We start from the raw sequence: 23,369 nt of genomic DNA, 5'->3' as shown, positions 1-23,369 counted from the left end.
GCCACAAATACTGAGCCTGTGTGTCACAACTAAGGAAACCCGTGTGTTCTAGAGCGGCAGCTACTGAAGCCTGCATGCCTAGAACCTGTGCTTCACAAGAGAAGCCACCATAGTGAGAAGCCTGAGCAGCTCAATAAAGAGTAGCCCCTGCTCGCTGCAACAAGAGAAAGCATGTGTGAAGCAACGAAGACCCAGCTAGCCAAAAATAAATACATGAGAGTAAAGAAAGAAAATGCCCACAGACCTGACACTTAAAGCTAGGCCCTCTGGGATGTGCATCTTCTCCCCTTGTCCTTGAAATGCTCGTTCCAGGAACACACAGTCAAGTTTGTGAGAAAATCCAAGTAGCCACGTGAGAGGCCCTTGTGGAGAGGCCCACGTGAAGAACCAAGACTCCTGATCCATGACCCATTCTGACCCAACCCCCAACCAGTGCCAACTGCCAGCCATTGTGAATGACACCATTTTGGAACTTCCAACTGTGCCACTGCCTCAGCTGATACTACGTAAAGCAGAACTGCTAGTTTACCCACAAAACTTTGAAAAAGAAATGGTTAATTTTAAGATACTAACCTTTGAGGTGGTGTGTTATACAGAAATAAATAACTGAAATAACTATCTACCATGTGCCAGGCACTATTCTATGCTCTTCTCATCTACTAGGGTGAAAAAAAATGTAAAATGACAGGTGCAGTGAGGGTTCTATAAGAGGGCAGAGGAAATCACTAACCAGTTGAAGGCAATCTGCAGGGGAGAAGCAGTCAGCTGGGTGGTTCTGGAAAGATCAGCATTGGATGTGCAAACATCAAACCCAGATTCCAGCTTTTGTCCAATCAGCACTGCAGCTTCCTCCTTCTGGTATCTCTTCATGGTATTAATTTTTCATCTGACAAAGTCAAGAGCGAAAAGAACTGAAGAAGGTTATCTTGGGTCTGTTTCTGTCTCTAACTCCATTTCAGGTTTAGACAGCTGGGCAATGTTGTCCTGGGCGGCTTTTGACTTTCTGGACCTTTCTGAAGCAAGAAACTGACCAATTCTAGGTACCTTGGGATGGGGGAGCTGTTGAGGCTGTGTCAAGCCTCAGTGGACTCTGCATGTTCCCAAGAGATGGACAGTAAGCAAGTGTTGTTCCTTTTCCTGCTTTCTGGCCGCAGAGAGGGTCTTTGGGTAGGTCTGTGACCCCCTAACCTCCCCTTGATTCTGTCTCTTGGTCATTTTCTGGACATATAAAAGAGACACCTCCATTTTCCCCTCCTCACGTTTTTCAGAAAGGGGACTGTTCTGACCCATCCTCACTCAGTAGCCAGGCAGTTTTCTCTAGGCATAGACAGTTGGGGCCGGCTTTACCCTTACCAGTTCCCTGGTGAACAACTCTTGACTTCTGTGTTCGAAATACAATAGTTCCTCCCCTCTCCCGTTCCCACATTATCAAGATGATCACAAGCATTCATTTGCAGTATTTGTAAAATATGCAAAATATTCAATATACTTAGTAGTAGTTTTAGTCACCCAGTTGTGTCTGACTCTTTGTGACCGAATGCACTATAGACTGCTAGGGTCCTCTGTCCATGGGATTCTACAGGCAAGAATACTGGAGTTGGTTGTTGTTACATTCTCCAGGGGATCTTCCCAACCTAGGGGTTGAACCTGGGTCTCCTGTGCTGCAGACAGATTCTTTATTATCTGAGCTATAGGGAAATACACTTACATATATGTAAAATAATATATTTAATAAATATTCTAGGTATTTTAACAAATGTCTATTCAGTGCCAACTATGTCTGTGGTCCAGTTCTAGGAGCTGAGGATATAGCAGTAAACAAGAGAGAAAGTTCCTGCACTCATGCATCTGATCTAATGAGAGAGAGAGAGAGACAACAATAAATTAAATGTTTCATTTTGGGTAGTGATAACTACTCTGAAAAAAATCAAGCAGGTTAAGCAGATTTGGGTGGGGGGAACTATTCTACATAGGTTAGTTTGAGAAGCCCTCTCTCATAAGGCGACATTTGAGAGATCTGAATGTAAAATAGGGGTAAGTATTGGGCTTCCCAGGTGGCTCAGTGGTAAAGAATCCACCTGCCAATACAGGAGATGTAGGAGATACAGGTTCGATCCCTTAGTTGGGAAGATCCCCTGGAAAAGGAAATGGCAACCCACTCCAGTGGACAGAGGAGCCTGGCAGGCAGCAGTCCAAGGAGTTGAAAAGAGGCGGACACGACTGATTGACTGAGCACAGGAGGCATTTCATAGGTGTTTCAGGCTAACTGAATAGCAAATACAAACATCCTGAGGCAGGAAGAAACAGGGTAAGTTCAAGGAATAGCAGCAGTTAGGTTAGTGTGGCTAAAGCAGGTAGAGCACGGTACAGGATGACAGCAGAAGAAAGGGATGGGGGCTAGAGACAGAGGTCAGATAAGACAGGGCTTCTACAGATGTGGAGTTTTTTCTAAATACATATTTTTTTTCTAAATAATTTATGTGTCTGACTCTTTGTGACCCTATGGATTGCAGCCCACCAGGCTCCTCTGTCCATGGGATTCTCCAGGCAAGCATACTGGAGTGGGTTCCCATTTCCTCTTACAGGGAATCTTCCTGACCCAAGGACTGCGCCCATGTCTCCTGCCTCTTCTGGATTAACAGGCAGATTTTTTTTTTTCTAAATAAAGTGGCATGAATTGATTTATGACTACAGTGATCTCCCTACATGCTTAGAGAATAGATTGGGGAGGCGGCATGGTGAAGGTAGAAGCAGGGTGACCAATTAGGAGTCTATTTTATAATCCAGGCTACCATGATGGTGGCTTGGTCTAGGATGGTTACAGCGGAGTTAGCAAGTGGTTGATTCTGGTAATTTGAAGGTAGCCCTGACAAGACTTGCTGAGGGTCTGGAAATGGCCTTTAAGAATAAGAAAAGCACATCAAGGACACCTTTTAGGTTTGGGGCTTGGGGAAATGAACAAGTGAGATGAACAGTGGAGAACGCCATTCTCTGAGGTGAGTAAGAATGGAATGGAGTGTAGGGAGTAGGTTGTTGGGGGCAGAATGTGTGGAGTTTGAGATGCCAGTAGGAGAGGCAGTTGAATATGAGTTGGTTGGTCAGGGCTGGAGATAGAAAATTTTGCAGTCATCAGCATGCACATATTATAAATCACCCCTAGGGAGTGTACACAGAAAAGAACATCACTATGGGCTGGGGCCTTCAACAACCAGGAAAGAGAAGCCCAGGAAAGAGACAAGAGTGGCGGCCAGTGAAGTGAGGAAAGCGTGGTGTCCAGGAAGCCAAGTGAAGAAAGATTCTGTGTGATCACAACCACGTTTCAACTCCTGAGCCTCAATTTTCTCATCTGTGAAGTGGCGAGAGTAACAACTGCCTACTTCATGGTGTTAAGATTGAGGTAACGTACGTAAAGCAGTTACACTTGCGTCTGACTGGCTGTAGGAAGCTCTTTCAGTGTATGGTAGCACTTTAGAGTAGGCTGCGACAGCCCCTCAGCTGCCCCATCCACCAAAGTGATAGCACCTCCATGAGTCCTGCTCAGGAATGAGGTGCCTGCCCACTGAGGCAATCAGGTGGGCCCGAGTCAAATCTGAAGCAAGCGACTTCAGTGCCTAAACCTCTCATCTAGATAGCTTCCAGCCCTTATCTGCAAATCAACAAGTGGGAAATAATGGTTTTAGAGCCAGAATTCTGCCTCTGCCTCATACCAGCTGAGCGAGTCTTAAATTTCTTGAGCCTTGAACTCTATCTGTAAAATTGGAACAATCTCTTACTTTCATGGCATTGAGTCCAGGTCCGTTCATACTGTAAATAAAGCCAGCTGCTCTTCCTTTGCATGGCAGCCTAGGAGTTACTTGGGCTCCTGGACATCCTCCCACGCAATGCATGGTGGGGGATGCGCTAGAACAGGCACCCACGCACTCCCAATCCGAGCTGGGTGGGTCTCCGATACCCCCTAGCCTGGGCTGTCGGACAGTGAGTCCAGAGAAGCGGAGACTCGTCCACTTTCTTTTCCACAGGATGCCAGGTGAGCCACGCCTCCTTGCTGGGCCCCCCACCTTCCCAGCTTGGTAGACGGACCTAGCTCCGCCCAGGGACGGGGTTCGAACCTCTCAAAGAATCCTTCCGCTGTCCTACCTCCCGCTGGGCGTCGAATCCGTTTCCAGGGCAACCTTTCTCCGCCCCTCTTCCTGACCCCCACCTAGATCTACCGAGGTCCACCGTTCTGGAAAGCTGCCGCGGCCACAACCCCTCCAGACAACAACCAGCCTGCCCTCTTCTCCTCCCTCTTCTCTGACGCCGCGCCGCTGGCCCAGGCGCGTACCCCTGCTCTTTAGCCCTGCAGGAAGTGGTGGCGCCTCTCGGGGGCAGCTCGGAGAAAGAGGAGGAAGCGAGGCTTAGTAGGGACCGAACCCTCACGGTGCGGGCTTGAGAGGGCAGCGTGGGAACCCGAGAGCTTAACGCGGAGCCTGCGTGCTGCCAACCGCCTCCCCGAACGGCTCCGCCCCGATAGCCCACCCTCCACAGGTCCCGCCCCTCAGCTCGACCACGCCCCTCCACAGGCCCCGCCCCCACAATTCGGCCCCGCCCCCAGGCGGCCCCGCCCTCCAGCTACAGTCCTGAAAACTCTGCTTCTACCCGGGCCCTGCCCCCGCCCCGCTGGCGGCCCCGCCCCAGCTCGCGCCCGCGCCTTGGGCGCACTTCTGCTAGCTGGGCTGCTGAGCCCGCCGGAGTCGCCGAGATCCGCCGCCTGCCCGCCGGTGCCGCTCCTTCGCCTTCCCCCGCCTCTCGGTCCCTCCCCCAAGTGCTGTGGTCTGGCAGTGCCTGGCTGGCGGCCCGCGGGCGGGCCGCCCTCCCCGCGGTAGCCCACCCCCCTCTTAAAGCGGCGGCGGGAAGATGAAGTTTCGGGAGCCGCTCCTGGGCGGCAGCGCCGCGATGCCGGGCGCGTCCCTGCAGCGGGCCTGCCGCCTCCTCGTGGCTGTCTGCGCGCTGCATCTTGGCGTCACCCTCGTCTATTACCTTGCCGGCCGAGACCTAAGACGCCTGCCTCAGCTGGTCGGAGTCCACACACCGCTTCAGGGTAGCTCTCACGGCGCCGCCGCTATCGGGCAGCCCTCCGGGGAGCTCCGGCTGCGAGGGGCCGCACCGCCGCCGCCTTTGCAGAACTCTTCAGAGCCGCGCTCCCGGGCCGCCTCCAACCCAGACGCGGACTCTCGCCCCGGCCCTGGCCCGGGCCCGGGGAGCAACTTGACTTCGGCCCCAGTGCCCTCCACCACAACACTGTCGCTGACCGAATGCCCTGAGGAGTCCCCGCTGCTCGGTAAGTTCCCCATGGAGGTTCGCCCATGCCCTCTTCCACGACAGACAGGCCCCCTGTTCCGGATCAGAGCTCCCAATCCGCAGAGGTTCCGGGCTGGACTGGGGTGAGAGGTTGGGAGGTGAGTCCCTTCGGATTCATGGAGGCTGAGTAGGGCACGGTTTTGGAAAGCCGTTAGGCCCCTCCGACCCCAGAACCGGAGAAGACCTTGGAGACTTCCCAGCTCTGGCCCAAACCTCAAAAAGTTACGGGAGTTTGAGTCCTACTAACTCGGAGCAGTCTTCGCCCTGCTAACTCTGCTTAGGGACTACTAGGCAGCTCAGAGTAACCCTCTCTAGCTTAGAAAAGTGATGATGAGGCCTCCAGCAGGGAAGGGAGCAGACCTCCCAGGTCACATCTCTGTCTTCGGTAGACCCACCGTCTCCTGAGTGTGGATTAACTTTATTCCTAAGCGTTTGGGAACGTGACTTGTCCCTAAACCTCTGGTTTTTCATCTGTTAAATGGAAATAAGAGTTACCTGTTTCAGGGGACTCTTTTGGAAGATTAGACGAAGCAGTGTAAACAAGAGTTTAAAGTGGGTAAGCCCTCGGTAAATTGTCACTATTGTGTTCAGTTCTTCCTCTCTATAGATGCCTGCCCTGGGGCCCTCCTACCCAGCTTCCTGCCCTTGTAGGTTCCCAAAATGTCTGTGAGCAGGGCCCTCCCAGGGGCGGAGTGTGTTTGTACCAGTGTAGTGTGTGTATCCTGGGAGCTGGAGGGCTAAAATGTAAGTAACCAGTTAGTACCATGTTGACCCTTCCTTGGTAGCAACCTGGAGTCTCAGCTGTCTTGCCCAGATGATCTGAACTGGCGCCTCCAGCCTGTGTTTCAGTGGGAGCAGAGAGCTTGGGTCGGTGGGTCTGCGTTCCTTATGTCAGGAAGAGGCTGAGCCCATGCCCATTGGGACCTCCCCTAGACCTGTAATCCACTGGCAGTCAAGCTTAAGGCAGCCACAGGTTGCTCCCAAGATTACCAGACAGGCTGCTCAGTTTCAATGCCAGGATGTTGAGAATGTCATTCTGAATGAGAGGGACCCAGCAGAAGGGCAGGCATCCTGCCAGTAGGAACTGTCACTTTTTCGAAGAGCCCTGGCAGAGCAAGCCTCCTACAAGCTCTTGCTCAATTTTTCCAGTAATTACTTCAGTATTTTCATATCAAGTTTGGGAGGATGTTCTTGGAATTGGTCAGACATAAATTGTGGTAATAAAGGAGTTTTTTTTTTTTTTTTTTTTAACCAGAAGCTTGAATTCCTTTGGACTTGATGGTTAGTCTGGGTGACAAACTGGTCCTGAAAATGAAATGAAATCTTTGCCATGCTGCTGTGTGTCTGATCTCAGACATGTTACAGGGGTCCTCAGAATCCCTTTCTCATGTGTAAAAGGGGCTTGTCCATGCTTAACTCACAGGGTTATTTTTAGGACTATATGAGATTGTATTTGTTAAGTACATGGCAAATAGGACCCAGGATTTGAAGTTCCATTTTGTCAGCCTCTGGAGATGGCCCTGAACAGCATAGAAAGGGAAAGAGAGCTGGAGAATATTCACACCCCAGAGGGACTTCCCTAGTGGCGCAGACAGTAAAGAGTCTCCCTGCAATGCAGTAAAAAAAAGTCTGCCTGCAATGCAGAAGACCTGGGTTCGATCCCTGGGTCGGGAAGATCCCCAGAAAAAGGAATGGCTACCCATTCCAGTATTCTTACCTGGAGAATTCCATGGACAGAGGAGCCTGGCAGGTTACAGTCCACAAAGAGGGGGTCACAAAGAGTCATGATACAACTGAGCAACTAACACAACAACAACAGACCCCAGAGAGGCCAGATTTTGACCTTCTGTTTCTAACTGTTGCCCAGATATTATGTAGAAAGAAAGAGAAATCCTTTAGCAAATTAAAGGAAAGTAACCCAGAGTTTATTAGAATGGTGTTTGAAGTATGGGACCTTCTCAGTGAAGCACGAGAAGCTGCGGTGGCCTGTGTTCACTTTGTTTTGTTTCGTAATGATGTTGCTGGTGATCGGTGGCCAGTCACTTGTTTCTGAGTTGACTCTGATGGCACAAACAGACTTCCTGAGAGATTAAGTTTTGGAGAGCACAGGTTGGGGGTGGGGAGAGGCCCTGGGCCTTCTCTAGCTTGTCCACCTTAATGTGACATGCATGCGACCCTGACGTTTTGGCTCCTGCCGAGGCAGCTCTGGAAGTTCAGGGCGGAGGGTTTCTCTTCACTATTGTTGAGCCCTTAGGTTCGATGACTGGATACCCGCAAGGTGGAGGTTCCTGGTTAGGAGAGGGCCTTGAGGAAGCTGAAAGTCTCCAGGGACGTGTTTGTGTGGGTTGGGGGAGTCAAGCCCATCTGTTCAGCTGGGCAGGTGTCAGCTAAAGGCCTAGCATGGTGGTTTTGAGGTCATTGGGAGAAAGCACCCTCGGGGTTTGAAGCTGTGGCCTTTTCACTACTTGCAGTTCCTTTGCACAACTGGGCTCTGCTCTCGGGCATCCAAGGGTCTGTGCCTGATGTTTGGCTCTCTCCTGGCTGGTGGGTGATGGGTGACGGGCATGCCCTTCCTGCTGGAGCCAGGCACCAGGCTGGGCTGCTCACAGGTCCCTGTTCAATCTGTCCTGGGTTGTCAGAGCCTCAGCCAGACTTTGCACGCCACTCCAGTACTCTTGCCTGGGAAATCCCATGGACGGAGGAGCCTGGTAGGCTACAGTCCATGGGGTCACGAAGAGTTGGACACAACTGAGCGACTTCACTTTCACTTTTCATTTTCATGCATTGGAGAAGGAGATGGCAACCCACTCCAGTGTTCTTGCCTGGAGAATCCCAGGGACAGAGGAGCCTGGTGGGTTGCCGTCTATGGGGTCGCACAGGGTCAGACACGACTGATGTGACTTAGCAGCAGCAGCAGCAGCAGCAGCAGCCAGACTTCAGTACGCTTCAGAGTTGGAGTCCTGCTTCTGTCTACCCTGTACATCAGGGCAGGTTGCAGTGTTTGGAGCCAGAGTAGGCCCTGTCCCCAGATCCCTGTTAGGTTGAAGTGAGGATTTCAGGAATGAGACCTATAGGGGAGAGGTGGGTCTTTGCTAAGGATTCCTGCAAGTTCCCAGGGAGTCCTCCCAGGGAGTCCAGGCCCATGGCCTGGCTGTGCAGCATCTCACTGAGTATGGCATTAAGGCTCCCTTTTCTGGCTGCCTAGGTGTTTGCCTGAGATGTAGTCAGCCTGGGGGGAGTAGCGGCCTTGCGCTGAGTTACTTTTCTGGGAATGTTTATTTCTGCTTGGATTTGGCGGCAGCACAACATACTTGACTGGCACTGCCCGCCCAGAGAGGGGCTGGCTGAGGGGTGGGCAGTGGCTCAGGTAGGACTGGTTAGGGGAGGCCAGCCTGACCTGGACAGCTGGTTTTAGCCCTTGGGGTAGTGGCAGGAGGGTATGAGTATAGGACTGCCCAAACTTGAGGCCCCGCTTGCCCAGCTCCCCTTTGACGAGATCCTGTTCGTATGTTCAGATGAAGACTCTGATCTAGAGGTGGGCACCAGAGAGGCGTGGGCGCCTGGGCCAGCCAAGAGCTGCAGGTTGCCAGGGCCCTGAGAGAACACTTGTTCATGAGCCCTCTTTCCCAGGTTTCATGAGGGCTGTCAGCCAAGCCTCTGCCATGGTCTGTGCCCTTGGCAGAACAGAGCACGTGCTGGGCTTCTCCCTGGCTCTTAGCTCCCAGGTGTTTCCCCAGCAGCACACAGTTCCCACTCCCCCCACTCTCCCATCATCACACATGGGACATAGTGTATCTAGAGGACATGTGGCCTCCGCTCGGGAAAGGGCTGTCTCTCTCCTTTGGGGATGAGTCCTGGAGCCTCATAACCTTCTGGCTTGGGGTGGAGCCTCATCCTGGGGCTTGGGGAGGCACCTGGAACTTCCCCTGTGTCCAGACCTTTAAGCTTTGGGAGGTTCGGTAACAGTCTTTTAAACCAGTTTTGTCCTGTTGCTTTTCCTGGGGAAAATAATTTCCTAACATACGCATAGACTTGCTTTCTTGTCTGACAGTCTGAAAAGGAGAAATACCCTCCATGGCTTTTTGGCTCACTATTTTCCACGCAGCCTGATGGTCGCAGAAGTATATCCTGCCTGTTATAATTTGACCCAGATTCTAAGAAAGCACATGGGTGCCTCCACCTGATGAACCGGGTGAAAGTTCCATGGATTACAGGGTGCCCGAGCCAGGCATAAGATGGGACTCAAACTGAGGCATCCTGGAACCACAACATCCCAGGATGGGTCTCCAGTTTCCTGACCCCTGTCATGCCCTGTGCTAAAGGGGGAAGGATCTTGCCTTAGGCCACTGAGTCAGGCAGTAGCCAGCTGGGGCTAGAAAAAGTGATATCCTGCTTCCCAGTCTAATGCTTTTCCTTAAAAGTTATTGCCCAGTAGACCCTTAGTACAGAGGCTCAGGGCAGCTTAATGTGGCCTTGAGTTTGGGAAGATCCCTGCTAGGTTTACAGGTGGGTCCATCTGAGAGGTCTGATATGGTAACAGTTTGTCTGGATTTGACAGTGTGCCTGTTCCTAGGCCGAGTGCTAGAGCTATGGAGAGTGAGACGACAAAATGCCTCCTCTTTTGGAACTCACAATTTAGGCAGAGGTACATGTGCTAAATCACTTCAGTTGTGTCCAACACTTTGTGACCCTATGGGTCGTAGCCCTCTAGGTTCCTCTGTCCTTGGGATTCTCCAGGCAACAATACTGGAGTGGGTTGCCTTGCCGTCCTCCAGGGGATCTTAGCAACCTAGGGATTGAACCCGCATCTCTTATATCTCGTGCATTGCAGGCAGATTCTTTATCGTGGAGCCGCCTGAAAAGCCCCTTTAGGCAGAGGAGGCATAATTAAACCATACTGATATCACTTAGGGAAGCCACAGTGTGTCCAAGCATTTTAGTCTTTCTGCCTCCCTGTCCATTCCCTTTCCTTCCTTCCTTCCTTTCTTCTTTCTTTCTCTTATTCAGAAACCCAGAGCTGGGACCAAAGTTTTCCAGTCCTGGTTTTATCTGATTGTGTGAAAATGTTCCTCTAATTTCTGAAGCCTTGCATTAGCTCTGCTGGGTAATCTTTAACTTGCTGCTTTATAATGATACATCAGTGGCCGTATGGTTGGATATTATGGTCTTTGGTTAGCAGCAGAGTAGGGGTTTCCAGGCTGGGACTAGACAAATTTATGGTTTGGGGAAGACAAAACAGTTAATCCCGGATCTTCCGTGGATTCCAGCCTGGGGACCCTCTAGATCCTGGGGGCAGGGCCAGGAGTCTCATCCCCTTCAGGCTCAGCTGGGCTCGGGCCAGTGTGTGAAGGGGGCCCAGGCATCCTGTGGTCAAGTCAGACCTGGTGATTTCTTCACTGACCCCCTTCCACCTTGCCTCCTATGCCTGACTTCCTGATCAGCATTCATGAAGTGGAGATGGAAATTCTGCTTGAAGCCACGTCCACCTGGCAATTCCAGTTCTTCTTATCTGGTTAAGCAGCATTCCAGTTGTTTTAGGACAGTGGTTCTCCCTAGAGCTAACTCCCTCGAGGATCTTTTTACCTTTGCCTCTAGCACTGCCCATGTGGGCCAGGTGATGAGATCACTGTAAGCCAGACCCTGACATCTGAGGAGCTAACAGGGCGTGCAAATTGGATTCGGTGACATCCACAGGGTTCCACCTGTCCCTTAACTTGGTGAGGGACCGTGGCTGTGATTGCAAAAGCCTCCGTTGTGGGGCCTCTCTGTTTACCTGGGCCTGTGCAGTCGCTGGCCAAGGAGAGAGATCTTCGATCATGTTCTAAAGGCCAGACCTCCAAGTTGGAAGGTCGTGGTGGCCTGAAGGACAGGGGACAGGGCCTGGCAAGAAGCTGGTTCTGGGTGAACGTGGCCTAAAGGGATTCGTCCTTAGGAGGCAGAAGGGCTGAGTCACACGCTGAGTGTTTCAGGTTCCACTTTTCAGCCTGGCCCTGCCCGCCCCTTCCCTGTACAAATGCAGGCTAGGGGCTGTATTATTGGCTGTTGCTGAATTCTTTGGCAGGGATTTTAATGTCTGGTCTGGGTGTGTAACGTAGCTGCTTCTCTTTCCCCCTGCCGCCTCTCCAAACCCCTCACAAAGCTCAGAGAGAGAGAGGAGGAGAATTTGTCTCACTAGGATACCAGAGGCCAGGGCCGTGGGTCTTGGCTTTGCCTGTTTTTTCTCTTCGAAGAGCGAGTAATCTTTTTTCCTCCTTTTTGTGAAAGGTAATGCGGGCTCATTGAAAAATATTTGAGAAGTTAAAAGAGGTTGAAAAGCACATGTATATTCCTGTACCTAGACCAGGCATGTTGGCAAAGTTTGTCTTGTACATGTTTAAGAATTTAGCTGATAAATTTTTACAAATGGACAGATAGATTGGTATAGATAGATCCAGATAGCCTGATGGCCAGGATTTTTTCAGTTAACATCACGGGCTTGGTCCTATACCTTTAAAAACAACAAAGGGTATAACTTTTATTTTTCAACTGTTGCTGAACACATACAGTTTTTTCTTAGTGGTTTGGTGAGGCTCATGCATAAAACTTTACATACTTTTTGGATTGTTTCCAAAGTAGAGTTTTTTGAAAAGCAAGAAAAGGGGATGAACACTTTTTGAAAAGGGCTTGGTTTTTAAACTATTCTTACTAAAGGATAGACTCGTTGAGAATTTCAGGTTTGCTTAGTGGTGGCAGATGTGTACCACTTACTGCTGAATAAAGGCTGTGTCTAGAACTCTGATTAAAAGCTAGGTGCAAGGAAGTAAGTGCCTGGGGTGGGGGCAAGGGGCCAGGCTGCAGGATGACTCTGTGGTGGGCGTGATGTCCTAGGAGTCCACTTCCTCAGTAATATCTCCATCTGTCTCCTTAGCAGCCAAGTCCCTGGACTGGGCTTACGGGCCCAGTGGCCCTGGGGCGATGGTGCTGGGTGAGCACCAGTTAGCTAACCCAGTTCTGGTGACATGACTGAGATAGGACTGTGTCTGCAAGAGGTGTGGGAACAAACTAGTGAACCAGCACAGCTCTCCCACCTCCCCTCTCCAGAGGGTCCTGAGATCTGAGAGGGGCCAGGAAACGAGAATCTATAGGTTCCCACAAAGTCCTGTCAGGAGAAGCCTCGGAGACCAGCAGAGCTTGGCACTCAGGCTCTTTGCAAGGTGTCTGCTTTGAAGTCAGTTGACTTTGAATGTCCTCTCTGGAGCTAAATTCTCCTTCTGAGGCACACTTTGGATTTGGGACTTTGCCCAGGGTCATTTGGCACAGAGCCCGGCTATCGAAGGGGAGGCTGCACTGAGGGAAGGGCAGGGTTGTGTCAGACCAGTGTGACCACCAGGGTGTGAGGTCAGGCTCCTTCCTGCCCCACCACATGGGTCTCCAGGTCACAGGGAGGCACCCTGGCAGAAGATTCAGTGACTGCCTGACCTCATGACAGGTTGCGTTCTGAAAATGCCTTTAAACATTTCTTTAAAAGTTTCCTCCTGTTTTGCATACCGTCCTTTTGCCTTTGACTTCCTGAAATGGCAGCTCTGCTGTTGTGTTTCAGGATACTGTCTGCTTGAAAAAACAGGAAAGGACTGCCAGTTAGGGCGGACCCTGGGAAGCTGGTATTGTGTTATAGAAGGCTCGGACACTGCCGTGGAGATGTTGGGTAGCTCTTGGCATTCAAATGAGCACCTTAGGTGGCGTGGCAGGGTCCCTGCCTGTCTCAGAATGGGCAGCCTTGAGTACTTACCCCAAAGGCAGGAGGCCCCTTGCCCAGGAAGAGGATGAGTGGGGACTCCTTTGCTCATTCAGCAAATACGCTCTGTGAAGCACAGGAGATGGACATGAACAAAGGCTGGGCCCCACCCCGGGGGCATCCCTCAGCGGTGGACAGACCCTGACAAAGATAAGAGGAAGCACGGGTGCTCCCAGGGCACTGAGAAGGTGCAGGGAGCCGGATGGGCGGTCTGGGCCAGGGTTGGAGTCAAAACGAAGGTCTCTCAGCGTGTTGAACAGTCTCCCTGGTTGGGAAGGGCAGGGGTCTGCTGCCTGTTGTCATCTCTAGTTGCTCTCACACGGGGAGGGTGCCATAACCAAAGTCTCAGCTGTGGCAGGCCGTCCCCAGCAGGGCAGGAGAGGACAGGAAGTTGAGGCACGGTGCAGGGAAAATGATAAAAGAGAGAGAAGGCTGTGCAGCTGGAGTGTGTGGACAAGGGCAGGCCTAGGAAGCTAGACTGAGAGCCCAGAGCGAGGAAGCAGAAGGGGAGAGGTGCAGAAAAAGGTGCTTGTGGTCTGAAGAGTGGCAGGAGTGTGGGGCGTTCAAGGGCCTCTGGAGCTAGGATTCGGAATTCTGGTTCTTCTAGCTTATATCATTGCGAACAAATCCTGACTGCCTTGGTCCCTTCTCCCCTCTCTGAAGTGTGTGTGCTAAGTTGCGTCACTCATGTCCAACTCTGTGACTCTATGGATTATAACCTGCCAGGCTCTTCTGTCCATGGGGATTCTGCAGGAAAGAATACTGGAATGGGTTGCCATGCCCTCCTCCAGGGGATCTTCCCGACCCAGGGATTGAACCCGAGTCTCTTACATCTCCTGCATTGGCAGGTGGGTTCTTTACCACTAGCACCACCTGGGAAGCCCACCTGTTGGTCCTTAGTGCGCTTCTTCCTCTTCCTCCCGGAGTCTGGATTTGTAGGGGGGAGCCCTGGTTCTATGTGCCACGTGACCCCCCTGTGGGAGCTCCTGAGGGGCTCACTTCCCACCCCTGAGGGGTCTTGTGTTGAGGCTTCTGTTGAGGACTCTGTCATCTCTATCTAAGCAGGCATAAAGCTTTTAGGTGGGTGACCTTTGAAATGGCACGGGCAGTATTTCTTTCCATCATGCTGGTTAGCTGTGTGCTTTGGGAAAGTTGTCATCCTCTCTGTACCTGTAAAATGGGGATAATAAAAGAATCTACCTCATGGATGCTGTGAAGTTAGTAGGCACAAAAGGGCTTGAAGCAGTGCCTAACACAGAGTAAGCTCTAAATACATGTTCTCTCTTACTGGTAGCACTGTTAGTGGCTCAGCTGTGTCCGACTCTCTGTGACCCCATGGACTGTAGCCCCTCCAGGCTCCTCCTTCCATGGAATTTTCCAGGCAGAAATACTGGAGTGGGTAGCCATCTCCTTCTCCAGGAAATCTTCCCAACCCATGGGTCGAACCTGGGTCTCCCACATTGCAGGTGGATTCTTTACTGTCTGAGCCACCAGATAGATATAGATATGTTATCTTTTATTGGTAGTGCTAATAGTTCTTATTTGTGAAGATTTTGGCTTTTACTTTGTAAAATTTCTCCTTCTCTTCTTCCTCCTCCTAGTCATCTTCTTCCTCTTGCTCTCTTTCCCCTCCTCTTCCTTCTCCTGCTTCTTTTCCTTCTTCTTCAATTGAAAGTGCAGTGTCGCCACATTCACTGTTTAAATATGCATAATTCTACTCCTTCCCATTGTAGTAAAACCATACATCTACTGGCATGCTTTCCAGATGCATACATACTTTACTGTGTTGCAACCATAGTGGGAACCGTTTTGCCTTCTACTATATTTGTTCAGCATTATCTTATAAACTATTGCTTATGTTACCCGAATTATCTTTTGTGGCTCCTTTCTGAAATCCTTAGGGCTTATTCCCTTAAGGTCCAGTATCCCGTGTTTCCCCATCATAGATCATCTTTGCTGCATGTTGCTTCTTGTTTCAGTTGAATTATTTCCTGGGGATAAATTCCTAGAGGGGAATTTCTAGGCCAGAGGATATGGCCATCTTTACGGCACTGGTTCACACTGCTACTGTGCTTTCCAGTAGGGTTGGAATAATCCACAGACCCTAAATTCTATTAGGTTGGCCAAAAAGTTGGAGTAAGATGGTATGGAAAAACCCAAATGAACTTTTTGGCTGGCTCAGTAAATTCCTGGGCTGGGGCTTCCCTGGTGGCTCAGATGGTAGAGAATCTGCCTGCAATGTGGGAGACCCAGGTTTGATCCCTGGGTCAGGAAGACCCCCTGGAGAAGGGAATGGCAACCTACTCTGGTATTCTTGCCTGGAGAATTCCATGGACAGAGGAGCCTGGTGGGCTACAGTCCAGGGGGCCACGAAGAGTCAAACATTACTGAGCCACTAGCACTAGGGATTTTAACTCCTAAAGAGTGTGGATTCCCAGGGAAAGTCAGATTTATCTGGAGTCTCACACATAATGCTCTCAGCTCTGTGTGTGTATGTGTGTGTGTGTGTGTGTGTGTATAGTTTCCTCTGTAAGACCCTGCAGGTGCTCTGGATGTGAGGCTTTTCCTAGAAGTCATTTCCTGTGGGCAGGTCCTGCTGAGGTTACTGGGTATCCACAGAGGAACCTTACACGTGGCTTTTTCTACACTTCACACACCTTTGCCAAAGAGTTGATTTATACAACATAAGGACCTTTCCTTATTTGTGGAGCCATATATGTAGATTGGGGGCAGATCCCAGCTTTAAAAGCCTGGCTTTACAATGCTGTTGATCTCACACATTGCAGGTTGGTTGCTGGAAATACCACACGCAGAACCCATGTTAGGCTCTAATGGACTGGCCTGGGCACCTGACCATTAACCCATCTGCACGAACTCTGCTCTGACAGCCCTGGTTTATGGGATCCAGACACAGGGTCCAGATGAATAAAGACTTCAAATTAGATTGGATATAAATAAGTTGATCAGTAGCCCAAGGTCTGCAAACAGGAATTGCTGTTTCTGACCCTGTAGCCACACCCTTACCCCATACACATGGCTTTTTTGTAGACAAACAGGAGCCTGCCAGCCTACCACTTGCACAAATGTTAGAATGACTTTAGAGCTAGTGATGTCAGTGACCAGAGATTTATACCAAGTAGACGAGGTGCCTTTAGCCTGTGACAGCTGCTGCCTTAGCCTTGCAGCCCCTCCTCATGTCCTCTCTTCTGCTGCATTCCTCAGCAATCAGCTGTGACTCAGTGGGTGCTCCCAGGGTCCGTTTGGAACTGGGCCGGAGCTGCTGTGAACATCTTGTTCCTGTGGGACCCAGGGCAAGACCTCCTTCCTGTGTAAAGTGGAAAGATCGTCCTTACCTCAGAGGGTTGATAAGAGGATGGAATGATCTGAGGTACTTGGTAATGGAATTCTGATCAATGCACAACACATCCCCTAGGCAGCAAAGTAGGCTGCCAAGTAAAATGTTTTTCAAATGCAGTTTTTTCTCTCTGCTCCGGGGCAGTCAGGAGAAGAAGACTGAGGCTGTATCCACAGTTTAGGGACAGAGTTTAGCCAGTTTGGTAGAGACGGTGGCCTGCTTATCTGAACAGACCTACCCCAGGCCCCAAGGAGAAACCTCCACCTTGTTGGATCTGCAGCACTGGGAACCTGGAGTGTGGGCTGCCATGTGTCAGGAGTGCCAGGCTTTTGTGGTCATTCACAGCGTTCCCTTCTCCAGGTGATCGTTGTTTGTCAGTGTCCTGGGTCGAGGCCATCACAGACTACACCGTAGCTGAGTGGTCAGGGTAGAAGCTGGAGGGAGCATTGGATATTTGATGGAGTCTCAGGAGTTAAGGCTTTTGAACTGTGGTGTTGGAGAAGATTCTTGAGAGTCTCTTGAACTGCAAGGAGATCCAACCAGTTCATTCTAAAGGAGATCAGTCCTGGGTGTTCATTGGAAGGACTGATGTTGAAGCTGAAACTCCAATACTTTAGCCATCTGATGCGAAGAGCTGACTCATTTGAAAAGACTCTGATGCTGGGAAAGATTGAGGGCAGGAGGAGAAGGGGATGACAGAGGATGAGATGGTTGGATGGTATCACCGACTTGATGGACATGTGTTTGGCTGGACTTTGGGAGTTGGTGATGGACAGGGAGGCCTGGCGTGCTACAGTTCATGGGGTCGCAAAGAGTCAGACACAACTGAGCAACTGAACTGAACAGGAGTTAAGAATGGCTGTGTTAAAAACAAACAAACAAAAAAACCAGGTGCTGGGCTGGACATAGGTGGGCTCAGGCTGGGCCACCCAGTGGTCTGTACCACTGTCCTATTAGAAAACTAAGACACAGGCCTAGACAGCCTGTGTCTACCCAGGGGCTGGTGTAGGAAGCCAGGATACCACACCCTGAAGTTCTGTTTTGGTGCCAGCCTACTGAGTGATCCGAAAGAAGTCACATTCTCTTCCCCGGGCCTCACTTTACCCATCTGTTAAGTGAGATAAGGGGTTGGCCTGGATATTCTCTGGTGTCTCCTCCTGCCTGGGAATTCTGATGTAGCCTTGAACTCCTGCCGTAATACAGTTGAATGTCTGGGCTGCAGGACAGCTGGCCCATGAGGGCCAGCCATGTAGACCTGGGTGACTGTAAGTGTACCCTGAGCCAGGACTGAGTCAGTTACTGGCCAAATCCACATCCAGCTGACCCTCCCAGCAATTCCCATAGCTAGGCTCCAAATCACAAGTAAATCGGTCAGCTTGAAAACCCAATCAGTGGGAGCTGCTGTGAATCTAGGGTTCTAGGTTCCAGCAAAAACCACATCAACCACACCCACAACAGATAATGCTTACTTAGCATCTTACTTACATGCCAAGCATGGGAAAAGTACTACATTTGCATTATTTTCAGGGATTCTCACAGCAACTCTTTTTTTTTTTTTGGCCTAATTGTCCTGGTTTGAACTTCCAGCACATTGTCGAATAGATGAGTAAGAGAGGACATCCTTGCCTTGTTTCTGGTCTTAGGGGAAAAACATTCAGTCTTTCACATTCAGTCTTTAAGTATGATCTTAGCAGTGGGATTTTTGCAGAGGCTTTTTATCAGATGTGGAAGTTCCCTTCTGTTCCTAGTTTCTTGAATGTTTTTATCATGAATAGGTGTTGGTGTGTTTTTCTGTGTCTGTTGAAATGATCATGTGGTTTTTGTCATTGGTCGTTCTATTGATGTGGTATATTATACACTGATTGCTTTTCCAGGTATAAATCAAACTTGAATTCCTGGGATAAATCCCACTTAGTTGTGGTATGTCATCCTTTTCATATACCTCTTGCTTTAGTTTACTAATATTTTTGTTGAGAATTCTTGTTCATAAGAGTCATTGATCTATAGAGCTTTTCCCTAAGCTTTATTGAAGTATAATTGGCAAATAACCTGTAGTTTCCCTTTTCATCCTTCTCCTGATGTCTTTGTCTGAATTTGGTATCAAAGTAACACAGGCTCACAAAGTAAATAACTCTTTAATGCCCATGGTGGGGTTGGAAAATGGAAGTGGGAATGAGGATCAAAGAGAACAAATAAATAAGGCAAGAGAGTCCTTGATGATAAGAGGCTATGAAATAAAAAGTTGGATGGCTGGATGGAAAGGAAGAAAAGAAAGAAAAAAGTACATAAGGGAATACATAGGGGAGTGGTGGAGGATGGTTGAGTTCCCTCCTCTTCAATTTTCAGAAGTTTGTGAAGGGTTTGTATTAATTCTTCTTTAAATATCTGGTGAAATTGACTAATGAGACTTTCTGGGCCTGGACTTTTATTTGTAGGAAGCTTTTTGAGTACTGGGTCAATTCCTTTACTTGTTGCAGGTCTATTTGGATTTTCTTTTTATTCTTCAGTCAGTTTTGATAGTTTATGTCCTCCTAGGAATTTGTCTACTTCATCTAATTCATCTAATTTGTTGGCATGGTTGTTCATAGTATTCTCTTATAATCCTTTTTTTTTTTTCACTCCAAAGTTGTTAGAAGTATTTCCGTTTTCATTCCCAAGTGTGGTAATTTTGTCTCTCTCTGTCTCTCTTTTTTCCCACCTTGATCAGTCTAGCCAAAAGTATGGCATTTTGTTGATCTTTTCGAAGAACCAACTTTGGGTTCATCGATTTTCTCTGTTATTTTTCTGTTCTCTATTTCATTAATTTCTGCTCTAATCTTTATTATTTTCTTCCTTCTGTTTTGCTTTAGTTTTATGTTTAGTTTGTTTTTCTGTTTCTTAAAAATCTTTTTAAGGTGGAAGGTTAGGTTATTGATTTGAGTCTAAAGATCATGTACTTTCCACATTTTAATAAATACTGTTAAATTGTCCTCTAGTTTACACTCATCAGCAGTGTATGGAAATTGCCTGTTTCCCACACTGGATATTTATCATCACTCTTTCTACATTTATCAATATGATGGTCAAATGTGGTATCTTGTTTTAGTTCGTTTCTCTGATTACTGATGGTGTTGAGCAAATGTTAATGTATTGGTTGGCCATTTGTATTTCTTTTGTAAATTACTTGTTAATATTTTTACCCATTTTTCTAATAGTTTTAAAATATGTTTACAGACGTTTTTAAGACTATGGATATTACTCCTTTATAATATATCATTTGCAAATAAGATCTCTCTATTTGTCATGCGTCTTTTAACTTTATATCTGGTATCTTTGATCATATAAAAGTTTTATATATTTAAGTCTGTCTTTTCCTTTATGACTTCAGGTTGTTTTGGCACTTAGGAAGTTCTTCATGTTTCCAAGATTGTAAAAATTTCTTTTGGTAGTCTTTTCTAAGCTGATTCTTTAGCATTTTAGTACTTGTCCCTGACAGTAAAAACCAAACAGAATCACTGTTCAGCTCTCATATGTTATAAGAAGCCTTATAGCATACCCACAGAACCCTTTGAGCTCTAAATCTATCATCGATACTGATGGATTAGAGTAGAAACGTGAAATTTCAGTCACTTGTGATTACAGAGTTGTAATAATCTGTATGCTTTGAAGTTCTAGGGAGTCAGGGGAGAAGATGAAGTAATATTTATTGAACATCTGTGAGTACGAAGTAATATTTATTGAACATGTATTAGTGCTAAGCACTGTGATAAGACTGTATATGTGTTATCTCGTTTACCATGTGGAGAGAACACATTATTATCTCCACTCCTTAGAGGAAGAAATTGGAACAGGCTGCATTCAAAGAGATCCTGATGCCAAAGAGGTATTGTCAGGAGTGCATGGCTGGCTGACTGCCCAGGTGGCCTGTTAGGGCAGCAAGCTTTCCACAGTCCAAGGTCTGGTTCTAGTTGGAGAGGGAAGGATGTACTGGTAACTAGCACTGCAGATCCAGAAATGCAGTCAGGGCTCCAAAACTGATCAGAGGGTCAGCTGACTCAGAAATAAAACCCCCATGAGACTTATTTACATGCTGGAATGCTAAGCTGTGCTGTGCTACTGGAAGATTGAAACTGTTGTCAACTGGCTTAGCATTCTCTGGCTGCTGGCAGCACTATAAGGGAAGCCATAGTAAAATCAGGCAGCTGTGAAGTCAGAAGTCAGAGCAGAGAAGTGAGTTGTACTCCAGTGTTGGTTGGAGTCAGGTGGTCAGGCTGATGAACCCGTCCCCGCAGTATTGTGGAAGCCCTTCAGGGACCTTGGTCTGGTCCAGAGGTCAGAACTCCACTCTCCCCTGTGCAACCCTGGAAGGACACATCCTACACCATCCTCCACCACTGCCCTATGTATTCCCTTATGTACTTTTTTCTTTCTTTTCTTCCTTTCCATCCAGCCATCCAACTTTTTATTTCATAGCCTCTTATCATCAAGGACTCTCTTGCCTTATTTATTTGTTCTCTTTGATCCTCATTCCCACTTCCATTTTCCAACCCCACCATGGGCATTAAAGTGTTTAATGTGTATCTTTTTTTTGCTCTTGCCAGATGGGAGCCACTGTTTCATATATATGCAATTTTTAATTAAAATTTAATTTTTTAAATTAACATACCTAAAATTGGCCTTTTTTGGTTTGCAGGTCTATGAATTTTTATATGTATATACACACATATATATAAAACTACCGCAATCCAGATGTAAAATATTTTTTCACCACCCCCAGCCAAAATCCCCCTGTAGTCGTATTTTCCTCTCACCCTTCACCCCTGTTAATCACTGATCATTACTGTTTTTTTGAGAATGCCGTGTAAGTGGATCACATAGTATATGTATATATATATATTTTAACTTATAAACCATTTTATTTTATTTTTTGCCATGCCGTGTGGCATATGGTATCTTAGTTCCCAAACCAGGGATCATACCTGTGTGCCGTCCTGCATTGGAAGCTTGTAGTCTTAACCATTGGACAACCAGGGAAGTCCCAATGGTATTTTTTATAGCTCATTTTGATTCTATTTTTTTTTTTACCCACTTCTGCTTTCTCTTTCTTCTTTTTTTTCTTCAATTTTTAAAACGTTTGGCATAACTTCAAACTCATAGAAAAGTTGTTAAAATTATGCAGAGAATTTCTGGATAGCCTTTGAAAGTGGCTCAGTTGTGTCCTACTCTTTGCGACCCCGTGGACTGTCCGTGGAATTTTCTAGGCCAGAATACTGGAGTGGGTAGCCTTTCCCTTCTCCAAGGGATCTTCCTGATCCAGGAATCAAACCGGGGTCTCCTGCGTTGCAGGCGGTTTCTTTACCAACTGAGCTGTCAGGGATAGCCTTTGGATCCCCCTGAATTCCCCAAACGTTTACATTTGCTGTATTTGCTTTTTTCTTCTTTCTCTCCATGTATGTGCATGTGTGATATTCCAACTCATGCCCTGTTAGCCCTAAATATTCAGTGTGTATTTCCTAAAAACAAGAATTTTTTAATATAACTGGTTAGTACAATGACCAAATCAGGAAATCAACATTGAAAATTTTCTATTATCCCGTCTACAGACCTTATGAAGATTTTATCGCTTGTCCCAAGATTGTCCTTGTCCTAAAAGGAAATTGAAGAGAAGGCATTTTATTCCGTGATCATGTCTCTTTAGTCTCTTAATCTGGAAAAATGCCTGACATTTCTTTCTGTTACATGACACTGACATTGTTGAAGAGCACAGACCAGTTGTTTTATAAAGGCCCCTCAATTTGAGTCTGATGTTTCCTTGTGGTGAGGTTCAGGTTATACATTTACAGCAAGAGTATTGGGTGAATGTTGCCGAGATCTTCTCAATACGTATTATGTAGAAACACATGCTATTAATTTGGTCCTTATTGGCCAAGTGAACTTTGATCTTTTCATTATGGTGGCATCTGCTGTTTCTCCATTTTCAAGTTTGTTATTTTACCCCTTTTAATTAAAATGTGTTTTATGGGCATTTACTTTGAGATTATATGAATATCTTGTTATTCCTCAAACCTTCGTCCATTGGCTTTGAGCACCTATCAGTGATTCTTACTGGAATCGATTATTTGTATGGTGTTTGGCGATCTAATTCTGTCATTGCTTCTACATTTATTAATGGGCATTTTCTTGTGAGGAAGAGCTACAGATCTTTCTTTGTTCAGTAGTTCATAATTCTTCACTAACATTATTTATTTTAATGATCAGACTCTCTCGGGTCGCAAAGAATCGGACACGGCTGAGCGACTAAGCACATACGTCCCAGATTTGGCCTACGAGATCCCTTTCAGGCTAGCTCCTGTGTCATTTTGGCACATCTCTCTGTTCTTTGAGCATTTCCTTCACTTTCAGGCAAATCAAGATGTTCCAGCCTCCTCTTGTTCGTTCTGACTCGGCCGTGGAATCAGCCACTTCTCCAATGAGCTCTTGTTCTTTTTAATAGAGGATGGTGTTTAGAAACCAGAAGCTGGTCTCCAGACACTCACCCTTGATTTTAAGGTCCGTCCTCGTTGCCATGTGTAATCTAGTGTCTGTGGTGTTCATCCCAGTTTTCTCTCTCCGTTAATGACAGACTCTAACGCTACCTTCACACATCCTGACGTAAGGAACAGCCTTCTCCATATCCTCTGTGGACCTGTGTGTGGATTTATGCTGCTCCCTGAGTGCCAGATACAGCTCCAGACCAGCTGCCCCTGTTTACATCTCCACCAGCGGAGAGCAGAGCATCTCTGTACCTCTCTACAAATACTTAGCCTTAACGAACTTCCTCATTTTTGCCAAACGATTAGATATGCTGGGTGAGCTCTGGTTTTAACTTGATTTTCTCTGATGACAAATGAGCTGGAGCATCTTTTCGTATGCTTGATGGCC

General features: G+C 47.8%; 1 protein-coding gene across 1 annotated transcript in view; it reads left to right on the top strand.

Annotated features, from left to right (window-relative positions):
* The first annotated feature begins 4,810 nt into the window (after positions 1-4,810).
* B4GALT1 (beta-1,4-galactosyltransferase 1) overlaps positions 4,811-23,369 on the top strand; it is a 52,507-nt gene continuing 33,948 nt past the window's right edge. Inside the window, exon 1 of the mRNA XM_052644594.1 lies at positions 4,811-5,320. Coding sequence (XP_052500554.1) covers positions 4,897-5,320 — 424 coding nt within the window. The 5' untranslated portion in view covers positions 4,811-4,896. The remainder of the gene's footprint in view (positions 5,321-23,369) is intronic.

Source organism: Budorcas taxicolor, chromosome 8, assembly GCF_023091745.1.
Source record: "Budorcas taxicolor isolate Tak-1 chromosome 8, Takin1.1, whole genome shotgun sequence".
NCBI lineage: Eukaryota > Metazoa > Chordata > Mammalia > Artiodactyla > Bovidae > Budorcas > Budorcas taxicolor.
This window is presented reverse-complemented; position numbering and strand designations above follow the sequence as displayed.